Here is a 20,000-nt window from a genome sequence, read left to right on the forward strand (position 1 = left end):
GCGGGGGGGGGGACTGTATGGTATATAAAGGAGAGCTGTATGGTAGATGACGAAGAACTGTATGAGAAATGAAGAGACAAAGTGTGGTAGATAACTGTCTGGTAGGTGAGGAAAACCTGTACGGTAGACGAAGAGGAACTGTGTGGTAGATAAAGATGGACTGTATGGTAGATGGAAAGAAACTGAATGGTAGACGAAGAGGACCTGTCTGATAGATGGATATGACCTGGATGGTAGACGAAAATAAGCTGTATGGTAGACAAAAAGATGTATGGTAGATGGAAAACACATTTTCGTAAACATACGAACTTTAAATACGTAAATGAAGAACGTACTACATCACGATGGTAAACGTACGTAAGCATGTCATAATATATAAGATGTATAGAAGTGTAAAGTTAGGTGTAAAACATAAGATTATATTGTGTAAATAAATCAGTAAAGACTTTTTTTCCATATAAAGAATGACTGATTATAATGTGCATTACTGTAGAGTAATATAATTATAAACATGAAAGTAGACATATAGTAAAAAACACACACAAAAGAGCTGGTTTCTGCGCACGGATAGCAGAAACAACCACACAAAACAAACAAAATCTCTTTACGCATGTATAAATATACTTACATACATATTTACTCAAGTACACAAAGTCACAGTCTTGAGAGCATAAACACGCATATCTAAACAAGTCAAAACATGGCCACAGAATCACACATAAAGAAAAACAAATACTTTTTCCCTCCTTCCTTGCCTGCTCACATCAAGAAGCATATAAATCCTTAAATACCAACAGGCATGCATAGCACAGTGCCAAGTAGGGTATGCTAGCTGGCTTTACGACTGCGCTGGGGACGAAATGAGCAGGTATATGATATTTACACCTACGCACCTCAAACTCACTTCATTTCCCTCCCTTAAACATCACGTACTTCAAACGCACTTCATCGCTGCTCCTCCGGCATAAAAGGGGTGCATCAATGGTGATTTATGCCTCTACACCTGTTTGTCACCGCCATGTTGTCTGCTTCGTGGAGTGTGCGCGAGACTAAGGAAGGCATTCGGTGTGTGGGAATTATTAGTGAGGATATAAACTATTTCTTACACGTTTCGGTCCTTTGTGGTGACGAGTGGTCAGGTCAGGTGGGGTTTTTTCTTACTCACAAAGTCATCGAGTTGTGGAAGATGTTTATGATTGGTTGAGGTACTTCATGTCGAAGTAAGGGATGAATAATCAAAATAAAGGAGAGATACAAAAAAAAAAATAATAATAATAATAAAAACAAAAATAAATAAATAAATAAAAAAACAAGAATGCTAGTGGCACTGATCTCCACCTCATCGAGACTTTTCACAAACAAACAAATTAATATTAGTATTGCAATCGGAAAATTGATCAAAAATTCAAAGATTAAAAAAAGATATCGCTGAGATTAAAAAAAATAATAAAAAAAAAAAATGGAGGGAAAGAGAGAGAGAGAGGAGAGAGAGAGAGAAGAGAGAGAAGAGAGAGAGAGAGAGAAGAGAGAGAGAGAGAGAGAGAAAGAAAAGAAGAGAAGAAGAGAGAGAGAAAAGGAAGAGAGAGAGGAAGGGAGAGAGAAAGAGAGAGAGAGAGAGAGAGAGAGAGAGAGAGAGAGAGAGAGAGAGAGAGAAGAGAGAGGGAGAGAGAGAGAGATTGGTAAGTAGAGAGAGAGAGAGAAGAGAGAAAAGAAGAGAGAGAAGAGAAAAGAGAGAAAAAGGGGAGAGAAATTCAGAGAGTTTTTAGTTTGAGAGAGCATTTCCCAGAGAGCCTTTTTTTTTATGCGACGAGGAGTCTTCTGATTACCGAGAGCATAAGAGAGAAAAGAGAGAAGAGATAAAAAGATCGGATGAAAAAGAGAGATAAAGAACAGAGGAGAGGAAATGATAGAGAGAGAGAAATTTTTTTGAGAACGAGAAAGAAATAAGCAAGAGCGAAATCGTTTTATTTATCGTCGAAATTCTATAGATAAGAAAAAAAGGGAACGAAAAGAGCAATGACTTGTCAAGACTATTCACAAAAAATGTGATGCAAAAAGTTTGTTAGAAGAGTAAAACTTCGAGCGATCACTCAGAACAGAAAAAAAAGTGGCACTGATCGTTAATTATCACTGATCTAAGAGGGATCTAAGACGTTTAATTCATATACTTTCATCTGATTTTTCTCTGATATTTTGCGTGATTGAATCATGCTTTTTTCACGTCTCAGAAAATGTTTTTTTCTTCCTTTTCTATCCTTTTTTTCTTTTCTTTTTTCAGCAGGGAGAGAGAGGAGCGAGAGAGGAGAGAGAGAGAGAGAGAGAGTAGAGAGAGAGAGAAGGATGGAAGAGATCTGAAGAGAGAGAGAGAGAGAGAGAGAAGAGCAGAGAGATCAGACTTAGAGATGAGAGAGAGGGAGGAGGAGAGAGAGAGAGAGAAAGAGAGAGAGGAGAGAGAGAGAGAGAGGAGGAGAGATTTGAGAGAGAGAAAAAAGAAGAATCCATAATGAGAGAGATAGGGGTTTAAGTTATAATGAATAACTAAGGAGAAATATCGAATATTCGTATATAACTTGTTCCATGACTCATTATGATCATATTTATTTTTATTTTTTTGGTTATTTTGGTCATCATCTTCAAGGCCTATTTAAGGCCTATTTGACAAGGGAACAACCTAAATTTAAGGCAATATATGGGCTACCATGATATGTACAAAAAAAATAAAAAAAAAATATTTCTCGACAGTCTGACAGATGTTGTCGAATAGACCAAGTATACGATTTATGAAGAGAATTTGATCAGATGATAATCTACTTCACATGACAATACAGAAGAATTGATAAAAGAATGAGACAATGAGATGAAAATGGTAAACAATGAAATGAAAACAAAAAGTAAAAAAAAAAAAAAAAGAACAAAACATAAAAAATAAAACAAAAATATAATTGCGTATTCTTTTCTTTTCATTTATACATACTTCTTAGTTCATTTTTACATATCCCGATTTAGATATTTTACATTGTACTCCATGCGACGATTTGACCATAATTTACAATAAAAATATAAGGAAAAGAAAACGTATAAATCAGAAATAAATAATAAGGAAAGAGAGGAAGAGAGGAATCTATGCAGAAGAAGACAAATAAAGAAGAATATAAAGAAAAAAAAAAAAATGGCTCACCCAGATTAAGATAAATAATATATATATTCAAAAAATTAATGATAAATTGCAACAGAGAGAAAAAAAAAAATGATAAGTAAAAAACAGATAAATTAACGAAAGGAGATTAAAATAAAAATCATAAAAACAGATAACACCCTGGAGAGGATTTTATGAAATAAAAAAATCTTTTCACCAATTGGCACATTTTAGTGGAATTCTCGGAATTTTTGAAAAATCTTTAGCAAAGAAATGGAGCAAGATGCGAGGTTTAGAAAGAGAGAGAGAGAGAAGAGTTTAGAGAGAGAGAGCGTTCTCTCTCTTTCTCTCTCTCTCTCTCTTTATTCTCACTCTCTCTCTTTCACTCTCACTCTCACTTACTCACTCTCACTGTCTTTCTCTATTTCTTTCTATCTTTCTCACCTTCGCTCTCTCACTGTCTCACTCAGCCTCTATCTCTCACTGTCTCTCTTTTTTTCTCTCCCTTGCTCCCTCCCTTTTCCCCCCTCCTCACTCTCTCTCGAAACAATAAACATTCTTAAAGATCACTATATTGTATGTGTAGTGACTCCGCGTTCCTCAAGTGCGACAGCGAGCGTCAAATGGAATATTGTTCAACTAAATTATTCTCCCTTTCAGATCCTAAGAGAAACTGAGGTTATTTAAAGCTTGAGTAGCATTGTGGGATTATTTGTGTTTTTATGATGAGAGTTTATATGTTGGATGTTATACGATATTCACTCGTGAGAATAGAATGAGTTGAGAATCACGACCCAGGTCTTAAAGTGGAGTGTTGCAATGTATACCAGGTCTTAAAGTGGAATATTGTAAAGTGTACCAGGCCTTAACGTGGAGTGTTACAAAATATACCAGTCTTTAAAGTGGAATGTTGCAAATTGTACTAACGTGATTGCGCCCGTTTTCTCGCTTGTGACTTCCTGCGGTACCAAGCCGCCCTCGAGTCGTGTCCCCGACTCTCCGACCCCGCCCGCGACGACTCGGTTCTGCTGTCGGACTTACTGCGCCCACGCAATATCGGTGAACCCAGAGGCGTAGTGACCCTGGGCGTAGGGGGTGTGCCGCCCCTGAAGGGACTGTGGGAGCGGGGTGAGGGCGGAGAGCACGCCCGCTTGGCTGACAGGAGCCTCGCCACGGAGGGGGACGGGGGCTGGTAGGGGCGCGGGGATGTCTGGCGACTCATGGAGGAAGCCGCGGGCGGTGCCAGGTTGAAGTAGCGGATGGGCGGGGGCGGCGGGGGCGGCTTCACGGGCGGAGGCGGGGGCGGGACGTAGCTGACGGGGGCGTTGGGTCGCAGAGGATCCGGGAAGAAGTAGTGGTCGTACTGGACGTCCATGGCCCAGAGCGAGTAGCGGCGCGGCGGCGGGCTGGGCGGCGCCTTGACAGGGCCCTGGGGCTTGGCGCTGGCCAGGGGGCCGCTCTGAGTGCCCGCGCCGCTCACCATTTGGCCTCCGCTGCGGCCGTTCACGGGGCTCGACCACGGCGACATGCTGCGCTTGAACGAGGACATGCTGGAGTTGCTGTTTTTACGCCGGTATTCCGTGCGACAGTCGGAGCTGTAGTCGGAGCAGTAGCCGCTCACGAGGTCGACGTCGAGGTCGGTGGAATGGTCGAAGGGGCGGAAGGCGGAGCGCTTGACCGGCTCCTTCTCCTTCTTGTCGCCGGAGAGGAAGCTGGTGAGGCCCTCCGTCAAGGAGAGGAAGCGCTTGCGCAGCCCCTTGCGACGCGGCCGGCCATGGGTGGCGCTCCGCCCATCGCCCGACGGTGGCACTATGTGACGGGCGCCGTTCAGCAGGTCCAGGTTGTCTGTCCCGCTGCCGTGGTCACGCCCGCGACCCCACAGGGACCCGGACGACCCGCGCCAGTCCAGCCGCCGCCCGCCGGACATCCTGTCGCTCCTCCCGCGCCTACTACACACACCCGCAATTGGCACTCACGCGCGAGTGTCTCATCTAAGCACACTGACTGAGCTGCACTGTCTAATCATTGCTGTTAATTATCTGCTTTCATTCGGATTACCAGGCTATAGATGAGGATACAAACTATAACACTAAAAAGCAGTTTACATCAATTCACTTCGCTTTTATCTACACCAAATTGCAGTAATTAATTTTTCTTCTGTTACCAAATTTATTTTGTACTGAACCACAAACACTCCATTTATTCCTCTACAATCCCTGATGAAAACAAAACCACACATGTAAAAGGAGATGTAAAACAATCAAGACTAATTTACTAAGGGGACGTATAGTGCCAAACAACTCTCACATATCTCTAGAATGTTCAAAACAACGACAAGCTTTTAATCAAAGTTACATGTGTCTTAAACCACAAGTATCATTGTTCTCTAATTTGAGACACCTGGCCGTGCCCGAGACAGCTTGGACAACGAATGAACAGTTGTCGTCTTGGCGTCCTTAGAGAGGCAAGTGTTGGTATTTGGAGTGGATGCCTTGCCAACAGAGCCGTGCCCGTCACTGCCTGCCGTCGGGTACTCCAACATTCTCGTGGCACTGCACACTAACCGAAACATGATTACTCTTATTACTTCCCTCTTCTCTGTGATATATTCTGAACGCCAATGACAACCGTAAGTTAATCTCGCATCGGGATTTGACAAACGTGTTTATCTTCCGCTTCCACGCGCGGGTTTGGGCCCCACGTGCTGATCATGGCTCGGACGTCTAAGGGGATTAAATTTAAGCCCGTCGTCCCTACACAAGGTAAACACGGCCGAATTCGATTACGGCTCCCCTTCTCTTTTAAAACAAATACCTCTTTGATGTCAGCAACAACAGCATTGAAAGACTATAGTTCTATAGACGCTCTATACGAATTCTCGGAAGTTGGCGTACTTTGTTCTGACACGGCGAAGGTCGCATCTATCAGCTTGTCAGTCTATCATCACGGAGTCATTAGTTCGACGTCGGTTCTATGACACAGACCTTCAGATCAATCAGTTACAAGTATCGTTCTTTTTTTTCCCCCCTCGGGTTTAAAAGGAGGTCGCTGAAAACTACACCAGCGCATCGAGAATTGGCAACCATACACCAATGGGGTACAGGTGTGTAAAAAAAAAAAAAAAAAAAAAAAAAAAAAGAAAGAAAAAAAAATCGTTCCCATAGTCCAGAACTAATCATAATTTCCTGGTTGTCTCGTAAGTAACCATCGAAGAAGTCGATTTGAACAACTAGTAGCTTAGCGGCATAACTCGAGTTTTTACACTAGATCGCTTTATTGCCCATGACTGAGGGAGGACAAAACCGATACGCTGGGTAGGAATGACAGAGGTTTAAGAAGAACGAGAGGGAGAGGTTGGAAAAAGAGGGGGAGGAAAAGGGACGAAGAGAAAAGTGAAAAAAGGGAGAGGGAGAGGGACGAGAGAGAAGTGAAAAAAAAGGGAGAGAGAGAGAGGGACGAGAGAGAAGTGAAAAAAGAAGGAGAGGGAGTAGGACGAACAGAGGTTGAAGAGGAATGTGAGAGAGGGAGAGGGGCGGAGAGAGGTTGAAAAAGAGAGAGGGAGATTGCGGAAGAAGAAGGGAGAAAAGTTGAAAAAGAGTGAGAGGGAGAGAGACGAAGAGAAGTCAAGAGTGAGAATGAGAGAGACAGAGAGAGGCTGAAAAAGAGCGAGAGTGAAAGGGAGAGGAAGGGAGAGAGGCTGAAAAAGAGTGAGAATAAAAGAGAGGTCAAGCAAGAGGGAGAGAGTAAAGGACAGGAAGAAGAGATAGAAGGATAGAATAAGGGAAAAGGGAAGGGAGAGGGAAGGGGAAAGTGAGAACGATAAAAAGAGACGGACATGGAAAGATTGAAAACCTAATCAGAGGAATTAAAAAAAAGGAGAGATAAAAAAAAACACATCACAAATGAAAAGCTTTTCAGAAGTTAGGGACAGAGATAATAGAATCACAAGAAAGAAATAAAAATGAATATTAGAATATGGGAAATAATGAAGGAAGATCAATATTGTTTAAAAACTAGCATAGTTAGGTAAGAATATTGAACGTTACGAGTTGGTGAAATGACTAAGAATGATAAAAGGAAGAGGAAAACAGAAAAGAAAGAAATCACTGATTGACATTCCTCAAAATTACCAATTATCAGTAAATAGTTTCCTCCAAAATTACCAAAAACAACCAGTGAGTAATTTTCACCAAAAGAAATACAGTCACTGAATAGAAAGTCACTGAATAACGTCCCGCAAAATTACCAATTACCAGTGAACAATATCTATAAAAATTACCCATCTATACCAGTAAGCAATTCCCATCAAATTTACTCAGCGAAACCAGTTGAGTAATTTTCATCAAAATAACTCAACTAAAGCAATGAGTCATTTTCATCAAAACCACACAACTTTACCATTGAGTAATTTCCATTAGCCACCAACCCTCACATTCTCAGAAATGAAAACAAAACTAAAACTGGTACATGAAAGAAAATGGAATGTCAACAAAGAAGAGAGGGACAACGAACTTAAAATGAAGGACGCGGAACACATACGGAGGAAAAAAATGTAAAATTTCAAGAGAAGCTGAGGTGGATATTGATGGAAAATTTGTTATGCTAGAAATAAAGATGGTAAAGATAACAAATAATAATAAGGATAATAAAAAGATAAAAAAATAAATGAAAATAAAATAAAGGGTATATCATGGTAAAACGATAGTGTATTGACAAATTGCTACGTGAGTAGATAAATTGGTATATGCCGAGATAAATGTGCATATACATTTATATATATATATATATATATTATATATATATATATATATATATATATATATATATATTATATATATATATATTATATATTATTATATATATATTATATATATATATATATATATATATTATATATATATATATTTATATATATGTATTTATATATACATATGTATACATACATATATATATGTATATATATATATATATATATATATATATATATATATATATATATACATATACATATATATATATATATATATATATATATATATATATATATATATATATATATATATGTATACCTATATATGTGTGGGTGTGTGTGGGTGTGTGTAGAATGAAAAACATAAAAGAGCAAATTAACCAAACAACAACAACAACAACAAAAAAGTTAAAGGAGATACGAAAAGAAACACGAACAAATAACGCTAGTGTTATTGGACGCGCCGAGGGGGAAGAGCCGAGGGGGATGCGCCGAGGGGGGAAGGGCCGAGGGGGGAAGGGCCGAGGGGAGATAACAACCTGTCAGCCAGAGGTTAAGGGGAGGGAAGTGAGGGCGGTAAAAGTTAGTTATGGAGACGAACCGGTGCAAACATTGTTAAGGAATGATCTATGTGCATGGCGGGTAAAAGGGCTGTGTGTTGGCTGCTTGTTTTGGGAGGGAGGGGGCGGGAGAGGGAGAGGGGGAGGGAGAGGGAGAGGGAGAGGGAGAGGGAGAGGGAGAGGGAGAGGGGGAGGGAGGGGAGGGAGAGGGAGAGGGAGAGGGAGAGGGAGAGGGAGAGGGAGAGGGAGAGGGAGAGGGAGAGGGAGAGGGAGAGGGAGAGGGAGAGGGAGAGGGAGAGGGAGAGGGGGAGGGAGAGGGAGAGGGAGAGGGAGAAGGGGAGGGAGAGGGGAGACAGGGGTGGTAGTTGGATAGTGCGGGAGGAAGGGAGAAGGAGGAGGAGGATGGGGTGGTGTGGGGAGGGAGTGGGAGAGGAAGAGGAGGGAAGAGAAGACGGAGGTAGAGGTTAGCTAGACGGTTTCTGAGGGTATGTGTAGTGCGTATTGTGACGTTGATGGGGAAAGGGCAAGGTATATGGTATATAGAGAAGGAAAAGAAGGTTGAGGATTATGGGAGGAGGAGGAAGAAGAGGAAGAGGTGGAAGATAGTGCTACATGTAATGAAAGATGGTACTGATGGGGAGGAAGAGAACATGCCTTAGTTCGAGACGATAAATACTATTGTTTACAGAGTGATTCGTGGAGCTAAATGTTCTGGGTGGTGAGGGTTGAGGGAGACTCATGGGTGAGGTGAATAAGACCAGAGAAAAGAAAGAAAGAAGAAAACATAACTCATCGTAAAGGGGGGGAGGGAGGGAGGATGGGAGGGGGAAGGGAGAAGAAGAAAGGGGGGGAGGGAGGGAGGAGAGGAAAGGGAGGAGGAAGGATGAGATGAAAGGGAGAGAAGGGAGGAGAGGAAAGGAGAAAGGAGGGGAGGGAAAATAGAAGGGGGAAGAGAGGGACGGGAGAAAGAGGAGGGGGAAGAGGAGGAGATGAAAGTAGGGGGAGAGAGAGAAAAGGAAAGGAGGAGGGAAGGGGACGAGGAAAGAGAGGAGAGTAGAGTAGAGTAGAGGAGCGGAGAGGAGAGTAGAGTAGAGGAGCGGAGAGGAGAGGAAAAGAGAGGAGAGGAGAAGAGGAGGGGGAAGACGGAAGAGGACGGGGAGGGGAGAGGGGAGGAGAACTAGCTTGCTCAGGGATCTAAAGACAACACTTCGAGGCATGAAAAAAATGAGGGTCAAACAGGCCTCCAAGACGAACAAACAGGCGGCTTAAGAAAGTAAAAATAAGATTTAGTTTAAATGAAAGAGCTGTTTATCTAACATTACATTGCTGATGAGACAGAGATCATAAAAAAAGCGATAAACGAATTTAGATTAGATTTAAACCTAACAGTCTAATTTGAACCCAACAGTCTATCCTCCCCCCCTCTTTTTTTTTTTTTAGACATTTCCCCCTCGTTTATATGTTCAATTTAGAAAAGAAACCTGCGCGTAAATGTCCTGTAAAACAATAGTTATGTTATCGTCGCAGGTAACGTAAGAAATACACCTCGTAAAAGATTACGTTTAATACAGGCACAAGAAGAACCAGCGGGTAGGGACCGAACCCGGTAGCCGTACAAGGAAGGCTTAGTCGTTTCATGGCGATAAACAACATCACTTTGAACATAATTGTCGGGAGGGATTCTATTACTTCACCAATCGCTGCTTAAAATGTTCCCGTCGATCTGCTTCAAGGAAATGGGAGTTTAAAATGAATGTGATGAACTATATCCCGCGGCCACAGCTGATTCACTGTCTGGTATGTATACACGCGCGCGCATCTGATAACGAGAGAATAAAAAAAAAGAAAAAAGAAAGAAAAAAAAAACTATTTGAAAATACTTTACTCGAAAGGGGAGTTTTTTCTCGTATTTCCCACACTTGCTATTTTGATTGTTGATTTGGAGCTTACTTTATTATTATCATTATTATTATTTATTATCATCATTATTGTTATTCATCAATATATTCATCCTCCGCATCTCACTATACTTTAGATAGGCGTCTACACAAAGTGGCAGAGACAACACTTTTTTTTCCAAACCAGACAAAATAGAGAGTAAGTGTCTCGACAAGTGCACCATCAGACGACACCGCCCGGACTCTACGGAAGACACAAGGTAATCCTCCCAAGACTTGCCAAGGGACTCAAGATTTGCATCACAAAGGACTCTCGCCGTTTTAAGAACCAACCGTTTCGAGCGTCGTGAATATGAAAGTATTTTATTTGAGTTATTATGAGGTACAAAGACTGAGAAATAGAGGAAAGGTTTTGGATTTTTCTTTTTTTCGAACTCCGAGGATTTTGTTTGTGGTTTGAAAATAGGGAAGACTGACTTCAAATGGGGAATAAAAGAAAGGGAAAGAAGCAGTACGACTGGCAGTCTGTCTCTTGTGATCTCACCATCTCAGACGAGGAAACTGACTTGGAAAAACTTTGAAAAAGTCACTAACAGATACATGGCCTTTTTTTAAAACAGGGGAATGTTAACCGATGAACTTGGCATGTATTTAGATGAAATAAAATTAAAATTCACATTCTGTAAAAAAAAAAAATAATAATAATAATAATAATAAATAAATAAAACAAGAAAAAAACAAGCTGTTTCCACTTTTCTGATGAAATACACTTTCGATCAATCTGTATATTCATCACACTTTTCACAGGAGAAATAATTCACATTTCCACTGAAGTAACGTAAGATTTGCAGCGATACTTTACATCACGAATGAACAATTCTTTCTCATTTTCATCACCGATATTTTTCTTTAATTCCCTTTCGATCACTAATCACCACAATGTCACGGAGATGCGAACGGAGGGCGCGGCGAACAGACACTGGCTGGCGTAGCTGCATCCAGCGTGCGCGCCCACGAGTGACAGCGGCAACGCGACGGGCGTGTGGGCTGATACAGGTGCTCCTCCGTCTTCACTATCTCCTCGCACCGCCGATGACCCCGGCACTGAATGGCTGGCACTCCCGGGCGGTACCGACGGCCCGCTGGCACCCGCAGTAGCGACTCGACACCCAGCCGCGATGTTGTCGCAAATGGGGTCGAGGCTTCCGCTGGTGCCACGAAAGGGCTCGACGCCTTACGAACCGCCGGGAATGGGGCGTAAAGGGACTACGTCTAAGCTCACTCCTCGGCCCATACGCCTACGCCCACGCTTATGATAGGTTTACTATTCCCGAGGAAATATGCCCACGGGCGGCCTGGTGGCACCACGTGGCTGGGCGCCAGACCAGGAATAGTGCGGTTGGTGACGGAGCCTCGCCAGCCCGCGACACCGCTGCGGCCTACTCTGCCCCCGCCGCCCGCGCCCTGGCCACTGCGCCCTGCCCACTGCGCCCGTGCTGTAGCCACGACGCCCATGGGCTGACCAAACCGCCCACAGCTGCTCTACCCTGGGTCTCGGGCGGCTGTTCTAGATACTGACTACTCCAACCACAGTGGCAGGTGACACACACACACACACCATCGCCACTCACTCCGCCGCCTGCACCATAGAATACTGACTACACCAGTTACATTTATATCGTTTAAATCAATATACATATAAAACAAATATATATATGTTTATCGATCTTCAATCACTCACTACATGGAATCATAATCATCCATTGCATATAATGAAATAACAACGAATAAGAAGCGAATTTACAGAACATAAACATTCAACATTATGTTGCAATCAAGCAACAAAATCTCATCGCGACCACAACACCACTAGGTCATGCACAAGCACAAAGCTAAAACACCCAGCTCCGTAAACAATGACCATTGCCAACATCGCAACTGCATGGACATCATTACCAACATTACTCTCCTTTCTTTACACCATAGTCATAAAACTGTTATCGAATCACCAACAACATTGCCAACATTACTCTCCTTTTTTACACCATAATCACAAAACTGTTATCGAATCCCCAACATTGCCCAACAGACATCTACTCTTTTTTACCATCACCATAATCAATCGAAACTGTTATCAACAACCCACATTAACAACTTTTTTACTACTTATTTTTTTACACCAAAAATCACAACACAACATTCCAATCCCACAATCCTTTTTTACACCATAGTCATAAAACTGTTATCGAATACCCAACAACACTGCCAACATATTACAACGAAGATGAAAAACAAAAAACGAGTGACAACAACAGTAAAACGGCAAATCAACAGTAGCCCAACATTACAAAACAACGAAGAGTAGCCAGCCAACAGTAGCAAGGTACGTCTTCCTCATAACTAGCACTGCCAACCATGCCAACCGAAACTCACCCGTTTGGAATGCGTAGAATTATTACGAAGGAATCTCGAGCCTCTAGAGGTCTCCACCTGCATAGCGTTGGAGTAATTGACAGCAGGTGGTGAGAAGTAGGGTGCGAAACTGGTCTCTTTGGAAATGTTATTGTTATTGGAATGATTGTTGTTGTTGTTTTTGTTTTTTTTGTAACGAATGTTGGTCTGACAAAAAGATTTATTTGCCCCTTTTTGTGGGTAGCAATATATTCTTGATAACAGATTTCCTTTTTTCTCTCAAATCCTACCAGTCAGCTGTGTAAGCTATTAATGCAATCTTTATAGATGTGCAATGGGACAAATTCTTGAGCAATAAAATTAGGATATCTTTGTTTTATCTTCTTTTTCTTCCTCTCTTCATCTCTCTCTCTTTTTGTCTGTTTGTCTGTCTGTCTGCCTGTTTGTCTGCCTTCCTGTCTACCTGTCTGTCTGTCTGTCCGTTTGTCTGTCTGTCTCCTCTCTCTCTCTCTCTCTCTCTTTCTCTCCCTCCTCCCCTCTCTCTCTCTCTCTCTCCCTCTCTCTCTCTCTCTCTCTCTCTCTCTCTCCCTCCCCCTCTCTCTCTCTCTCTCTCTCTCTCTCTCTCTCTCTCTCTCTCTCTCTCTCTCTCTCTCTCTCTCTCTCTCTCTCTCTCTCTCTCTCTCTCTCTCTCTCTCTCTCTCTCTCTCCCTCCCTCCCTCTCTCTTTCTCTCTCTCTCTCTCTCTCTCTCTCTCTCTCTCTCTCTCTCTCTCTCTCTCTCTCTCTCTCTCTCTCTCTCTCTCTCTCTCTCTCTCTCTCTCTTAGTGAATTAGTCTCTTCTCATGAGTAAACACACACATACACACACACACACACACACACACACACACACACACACATACACACACACACACACACACACACACACACACATATATATATATATATATATATATATATATATATATATATATATATATATATATATATATATATATATATGTATATATATATATATATATATCATATATATATATATATATATTTTTTTTTACATAAGAGTACGTTCTTACTTCAAAATTATACGTTATCAATATTAAATAATATTGTTATCGTCATTGCCAATTGTTATATGAATAAAGCTGTTGATTAATAAACATGCAAGCTAAACTGAAAATACAGATAACAATCATGTTGACAATGAAGATACTAAAGATCAAGATAATAGCGCCGAGGACCGCAAATACTCACAATGTTACACTAAGGGTAAGGATGATGTCACAATATCTTTGATAAGGATCGCACTGATAAGGATCGTAGTGGTTATAAGAATATATGACGATACTAAAAGAATAGTTATGACTGCAATAAACTACAAACGTTCGAAGTATTCCGGCGAAGACCATTTACAATTACTATTTTAAAAGTTGGCGGGTAAGTTTGCGTAACGGAATTTCTTCTTTGAAACTTTTAAAACCCGGAGAGAAAGTAAATGCTAACTATAAACGAAAGGGGAGAAAAAAATAAGAGAAGACATTATAAATGAGAGAACCATAGTAAAAAAAAAAAGCTAAAGAGACCGGAAATAGAGGAGAAAAATGGAGATTATATCGTATATCATTATTCACTTGTTTTTTTTCTCTCTCTGACGTAGTAAGTTTTGGCATCAGGGACAACGGTAACAATCTGTTTCATATTTCTCTTTATATCTTCTGTCATTTCCTTATCTCTCTCTCTCGCGTCCCTTCTTATCCCATTCCCATCTAGATTTTTATCCACCTCGATCTGGTCTTCCTTTATCCACTTCCTTCCAACTCACCTTGTGGATCGAATCTTCTTGCCCCGTTATCCACTCGACTCGATCCGCACAAGATCTAATTCTACGAAGCTCTTGTTTAAACGATCTGACACTCCCTCTTGCGCCTCGATCCCGTATCTGTTTCTTTTGGGGCGAAGGGGATCCAACTCCTGACGTTTCTTCTACCGCAGGACCGCCGACGTAACCGCAGGGGGGACTTAGTTAGGATCGAATCCCCCGTGACTCGTGATATCGTAACCCCCCCACCCCCTCCATCCCTTCCTTATAGTATTTATAGTATTTATTCTCTCTCTCTCTCTCTCTCTCTCTCTCTCTCTCTCTCTCTCTCTCTCTCTCTCTCTCTTCATCTATCTCCTCTCTTTATCCTCTCCGTTTTACTTCGTTACTTCCGTTTCTCACACGAACTACCGTTTCTCTTCCCGTTTTCTTCATCCTAACCCCCCCCCCCCTTTACCACATCTTCCCTCCCTCCTTGTTTGTCTGTTTGCGACCCGATCCCCCTGCAAACGACACCCGCCGGGTTCATCTCCTCGCTCGAGCCGTCAATCCCCTGCAACCAGGGAGTCTCCACACGACGACGTAAATGAACACTTTGCGCTGATCTATGGACGAACAAATCACTTTAATCACGTCGGTTAATCGCCTCGGATGGAGAGGAATTTGTATCGGGAGATCCACCGAGGCGCTAGGCTGGGGCTGAATGAAGCCTTATCTATGATGGCCGAGGCGTGGGCGCGTTTCACGGCATTGCAGGATGCAAGGGGAATGCGCGATAACATTGCTGGTGTCGTGTTGGAGGAAAATTCGGTGCATTTTGCATCCTCACGGCTAAGGATCTTAGGCCGAGGATGGGGATAATTTGCAACTGTGAATGTGAATAACTTGCGTTTAACTTTATTACTGTGTCTTATATTTTCTGCTTGTATATAATGTTTTGAAATGTGAAAATCATACTCGTGAATTGATATGATGTTTGAAAAAAGTAAAACAGATATACAAAATAAGTTCATTATAAATATAAAGTTATATAGTTTCAACAAGCTAGATTCTATTTTCAGGTCCGGAATCTAACTTTATTTCGTACCTGTCACTCAACACTCTACCAAACTTATTTTGATAATTGTGTTTACAAATTCCAAATATGTTCAAAGGGCATCAGTAATACAAAACAAGTAAAGTAATTATCTGATAATGTAGATAGCCTTTAATTTCTTTGAGCAAAAACTTTGGTTCTAGTATAAAATTCTAGATCCCTATAAATCCCTAACCATCAAGCGCTTTAGTTCACACAGACTTAACTCCGTCGCGGCGATAGATTTAATGAGGTGACTCACATCCATTAGATCTTGCCCTGTGCACATGTTGCGATTTGGAGGCGCTGTAAAACGGTGGTCTGACTGTGTGCAATTGTCTCCCAGGATTTTGCGGACCGAAGGAACGATAATGGCCACATCAACCATGGAATTGGCGGGAAAATAAACAAGTAGCAGCCAGGTGTCATGTCGAGGATAAACCATTGCACAAAGAGTCTCCTTCAGCCCTTGTTCCCGCCGTCTAATCCGGCTAAAGAGCAGATGTAAATCGTGACGACAAGATGTTTATTTACAGCTGCTTCCAAGACACAACCTCCTGGTACGATCTCTACGTCTACGATCAGCTGACGATCTCCTTCGCCAGAGCAAAGAAGGAGACGCGGCTGGAGAAGAAGGTAAACAGCTTGCTTGTTGACACGGCCGAGGGGAAGGGAGATGCTCACAGGATGGATATGTTATTGGGGCTGAAAATGGGGGTTCTAAATGTAACGTAACTAGACTTTTTCTAAGGGATTCTGTCAGTGTGTCCACGTAAAAACGACGACAAAACACGAGGTGGTGAGTGGAAGTGGGTGTTCTACTTCAAAAGCCCGGCAGCGAGCGTCTAATGGAGATATTTGGCTGCTGTCGTCGACCTTAAAGAAATGTTTTCGGTATAAATGGAAAATGCCTTATCAAAATACCTTTGACTGAATTATAAGATGCGAGTGGGTGAGATACTTAACCATGCTTTACGACTGGACAGTATGATATAAAGAAAGAGGAGGGCTATGAAGTTAATATGCATTTGATAATTGTTCGTGATATCGTATAAATAAACATTATACAAATAAAGAGGGAAATAACATTAGCTTAGCAGCATTATTGAGGAATTCTAATAAGCATTCTGTCTATAAGGACAAAGACAACGCACCTCGCCCTGTTCTTTGTGTCGGGCACCTAAATACGCACATGTCGATCTTCAAGAACAACCCGAGTGAGATTTGGTCTCTTCTGTGCTAAATTTAAGATGCTCACGTGTTCTTCAGACATTTCTTGTCAAAGTCTCGAAAAAGGCATGTTTTTTTGTTTTTTTTTTATCCGGCATTCAGAGGATGTCGATCACGTGACCTAAGGACAAAGTATTCGACCCAGTGACAGCTACGTCAAGACCATTGTCTGCGAACATTCACTAATGGTACCTCTCATTTCTTACACAATCTTAATTAGGTGTTAATACCCCACGACGCAAAACCACTAAAGAATATGCCGGTAATGCATTGGGCATTGATTCTCAGGCAGAAGGAAAGACCTTTGGTTCGGAGTTACAAAAAAGTCTTACGGGAATTAACTTAAAATTACGATGAACTGAAGTTAAAGGTTTTATTTATAACATGTAGTAGGTTTCAGCGGTTGTTTCAGTTTGAAATCTAGCTATTGGATAATTCTAAATAGATTTCGATTATCAATGATATTCATTATATTCCAAAATTTGCGATAAAATGAGGATAATGAAATAGATAAGAAATAAATAGATAGATAAAATGCACTTGTATAAGTAAGGAATACAGGGACAGACACACACACACACACACACACACACACGCACACAAACACACACACACACACACACACACACACACACACACACAGACACGCATACATACATACACACACACACACAGCCACACAAACACACACACACACACACATATACACATACACATCCGCATACACATCAAATAGAACAGTCTTACTTACCTGGTGTCCAAGTTTGCACCATCTCGAACCATACACCCTCTCAGGTAAGACTTCCGGATATGTCTTTAATTAACCCTTTTCCGTCTATCACATCTCTACGTCAAGGTGGGTTAAGATACGTCACACCACTTCTTAATTAATCACGTCTTCTTACGTCACATCAGGTGATCTGAGTGCGCGTCGGATGTGTTTCTTCAAAGTACTCGCTTATGACTTGTCAATTCTCGACGTGTTGGTTAGTTCTTTATGATTGGTATCTGTGTGATTGATTTGTCCGTTTTTTTTTTTGTTTTTTTTTCATTAGATGTATTCACTTTTCATAATCGAATGTTCTTTTTTCTTCTTATTTAGAAGGTACTTCGTGATTAGGTATTTTCGTATTTCATAGGGTGACTTTCTAGCTAATGAGTTTGAATACCAGAATAAATGGAAGTCGTCTCTTTAAGCTAAATAAAAACGTTAAACAAATAAGTGAAAGGTAGAGTGTCAAAGAAAAGAAAAAAAAGGAAGAGAGAGAGAGAGAGAGAGGAGAAAAAAAGCATAGGTGGGAAGTGTTCAAGTCAACAAACCATTCAGTATTCATTTTCAGTTCTCTTACATGCCAACACTAATCCTTATAGCACGCCCATCGTTGTTCTCTTGTTGTTTCTCTTTTATCTGTCTCTTTCTCTTTCTCTGATTCTAATGTATCTCAAAGTATGATTTATCGTGTTTTTATTCTCATTTTATTAAGCTTTCTATCTATCTCTTCTTGTTTTTTTTTATTTTATTTATTTATTTGTTTATCTTTTTATTATTATTTTTATTTCTATTTAAACATCCACTCGCCATCTCAATCGTTTAATTAATCTTCATATCAAGAATAAGAATATAAGAATAAGTTAACATTCTTCTCAATCTTTTCTTTTCACGGACAGGTTTTTTTCTTCATTAAAATGCTATGAATGCTTGTCTCTTGAGACCCTCCGGAAATGTACATATCCCTCCCCTTTTTCTATATTTTTGTCCACAAAACAAGATAATTATACAATATCAACACTCAAGAATGTTTACTTAGTCCATATCCGGGAAGTTAGTTTATATTATAATCACCTATTTATACACACTATTTTAACGCTCATTAATATGTAATATACTGCTGATTATAGACAACGCAACTTCGCACATGTCGAATCATTTAATCTTCGACCTCAAAATTGATGTGAATGTTGTGCTCGTAAAACAAATTATTCCCTATAAACTGAATAGATACAGATAATAGACAAATAAATAGATTAACATAAAAGGATAAATAAAAAGATAAACAAATAAACAGTAAATATTCAGAGCTTATTTCACAGCACGGGTAAAAAAAAATTATAATAAAATCATAGCAACAATTCGCTTTCCTACCAACCACACACAACCATGGTAGAGGTGAGGGCGTGGCACGAACGGTGATGGGCGGGGGTGAGGGAGCGGGAGGAATGAGGGCTTCACACAGCTCAGCAGATGTGATTTACAGCTCATAACAAGAGCACACTGTGTGCTCATCACTCAACCCCCCTCGGTCTCCAACAGGTAAAAACATCCCCCAAAAAGCCGTAAGAGAGGCTGCTCGTGATATCTTCATCTTCCTACAAATCTCCCCTTTCTTTCTATCTTCCTCTGTCTGTTTGTCTGTCTGTCTGTCTATCTCTCTGTCTGTCTGTGTATCTAACTGTCTGTCTGTCTATCTGTCTGTCTGTCTGTCTGCCTGTCTCTGTCTCTGTCTCTGTCTCTGTCTCTCTCTCTCTCTCTCCCTCTCTCTCTCTCCCTCTCTCTCTCTCTCTCTCTCTCTCTCTCCTTTACTTCTACTTCTGCCTCTCCCTCTACCTCCACCGCTGTCTCTACCTCTACCTCTAAATCTATCTGTACCTCTACCTCTTCCAAAGTTCCTTTACAAGAATATGTTCCCGATTCCTTGCATAGGTTTGGACACAGGGGACCTCCACAAAAGCGAATATCGTTTCATCAGTTCCCATTAGCGGGACCTGAAGAGTCTTAAAGTGGGGAAGGGGGGAGGGGGAGGAGGGAGATGGGAGGAGGAGGAGGGAGATGGGAGAGAGAGAGAGGGGAAGACAGAAGGTAGGAGGGGGAAAGGGGGAAAAAATGGCGCGCGAGCATGTCTACAGCGCGACCTAATTTATCAAGACTTCGACCGTGACGTAGGAATCTGTGGTCTTAGGAAGGGGAAGGGGAAGGGGAAGGGGAGAGGGTGTTGGGTGGGGGGTAGGGGGGATGCGTTACAAAAGGAGCTTAACGTCGTGGATTAGTTACTTGTACCGGGTGATTATGAGTTCGAAAGTGCTTCCGAACTTCTCCATAATTTCATTTCAGAGAATTTTGTAAGAGG

General features: G+C 41.4%; 1 protein-coding gene across 8 annotated transcripts in view; it reads right to left on the minus strand.

Moving 5' to 3' along the window:
* The window catches only part of Grip (Glutamate receptor interacting protein), a 45,422-nt gene that overhangs the window by 12,129 nt on the left and 13,293 nt on the right, over positions 1–20,000 (minus strand). For 6 of the 8 annotated variants that reach the window (XM_043028706.2, XM_043028709.2, XM_043028705.2 and 3 more), the window contains exon 1: positions 4,064–5,352. The exons of the other annotated variants lie outside the window; for them this stretch is intronic. In XM_043028706.2, coding sequence (XP_042884640.2) covers positions 4,064–5,063 — 1,000 coding nt within the window. In that variant the 5' untranslated portion in view covers positions 5,064–5,352. Of the gene's footprint in view, positions 1–4,063; positions 5,353–20,000 lie in introns of those variants that run through there. 8 annotated transcript variants of the gene reach the window in all.

The sequence above is a fragment of the Penaeus japonicus genome, unplaced genomic scaffold (genome assembly GCF_977035675.1).
Source record: "Penaeus japonicus unplaced genomic scaffold, GWHDUDI00000001_assembly GWHDUDI00000009, whole genome shotgun sequence".
In the NCBI taxonomy this organism is placed as follows: domain Eukaryota; kingdom Metazoa; phylum Arthropoda; class Malacostraca; order Decapoda; family Penaeidae; genus Penaeus; species Penaeus japonicus.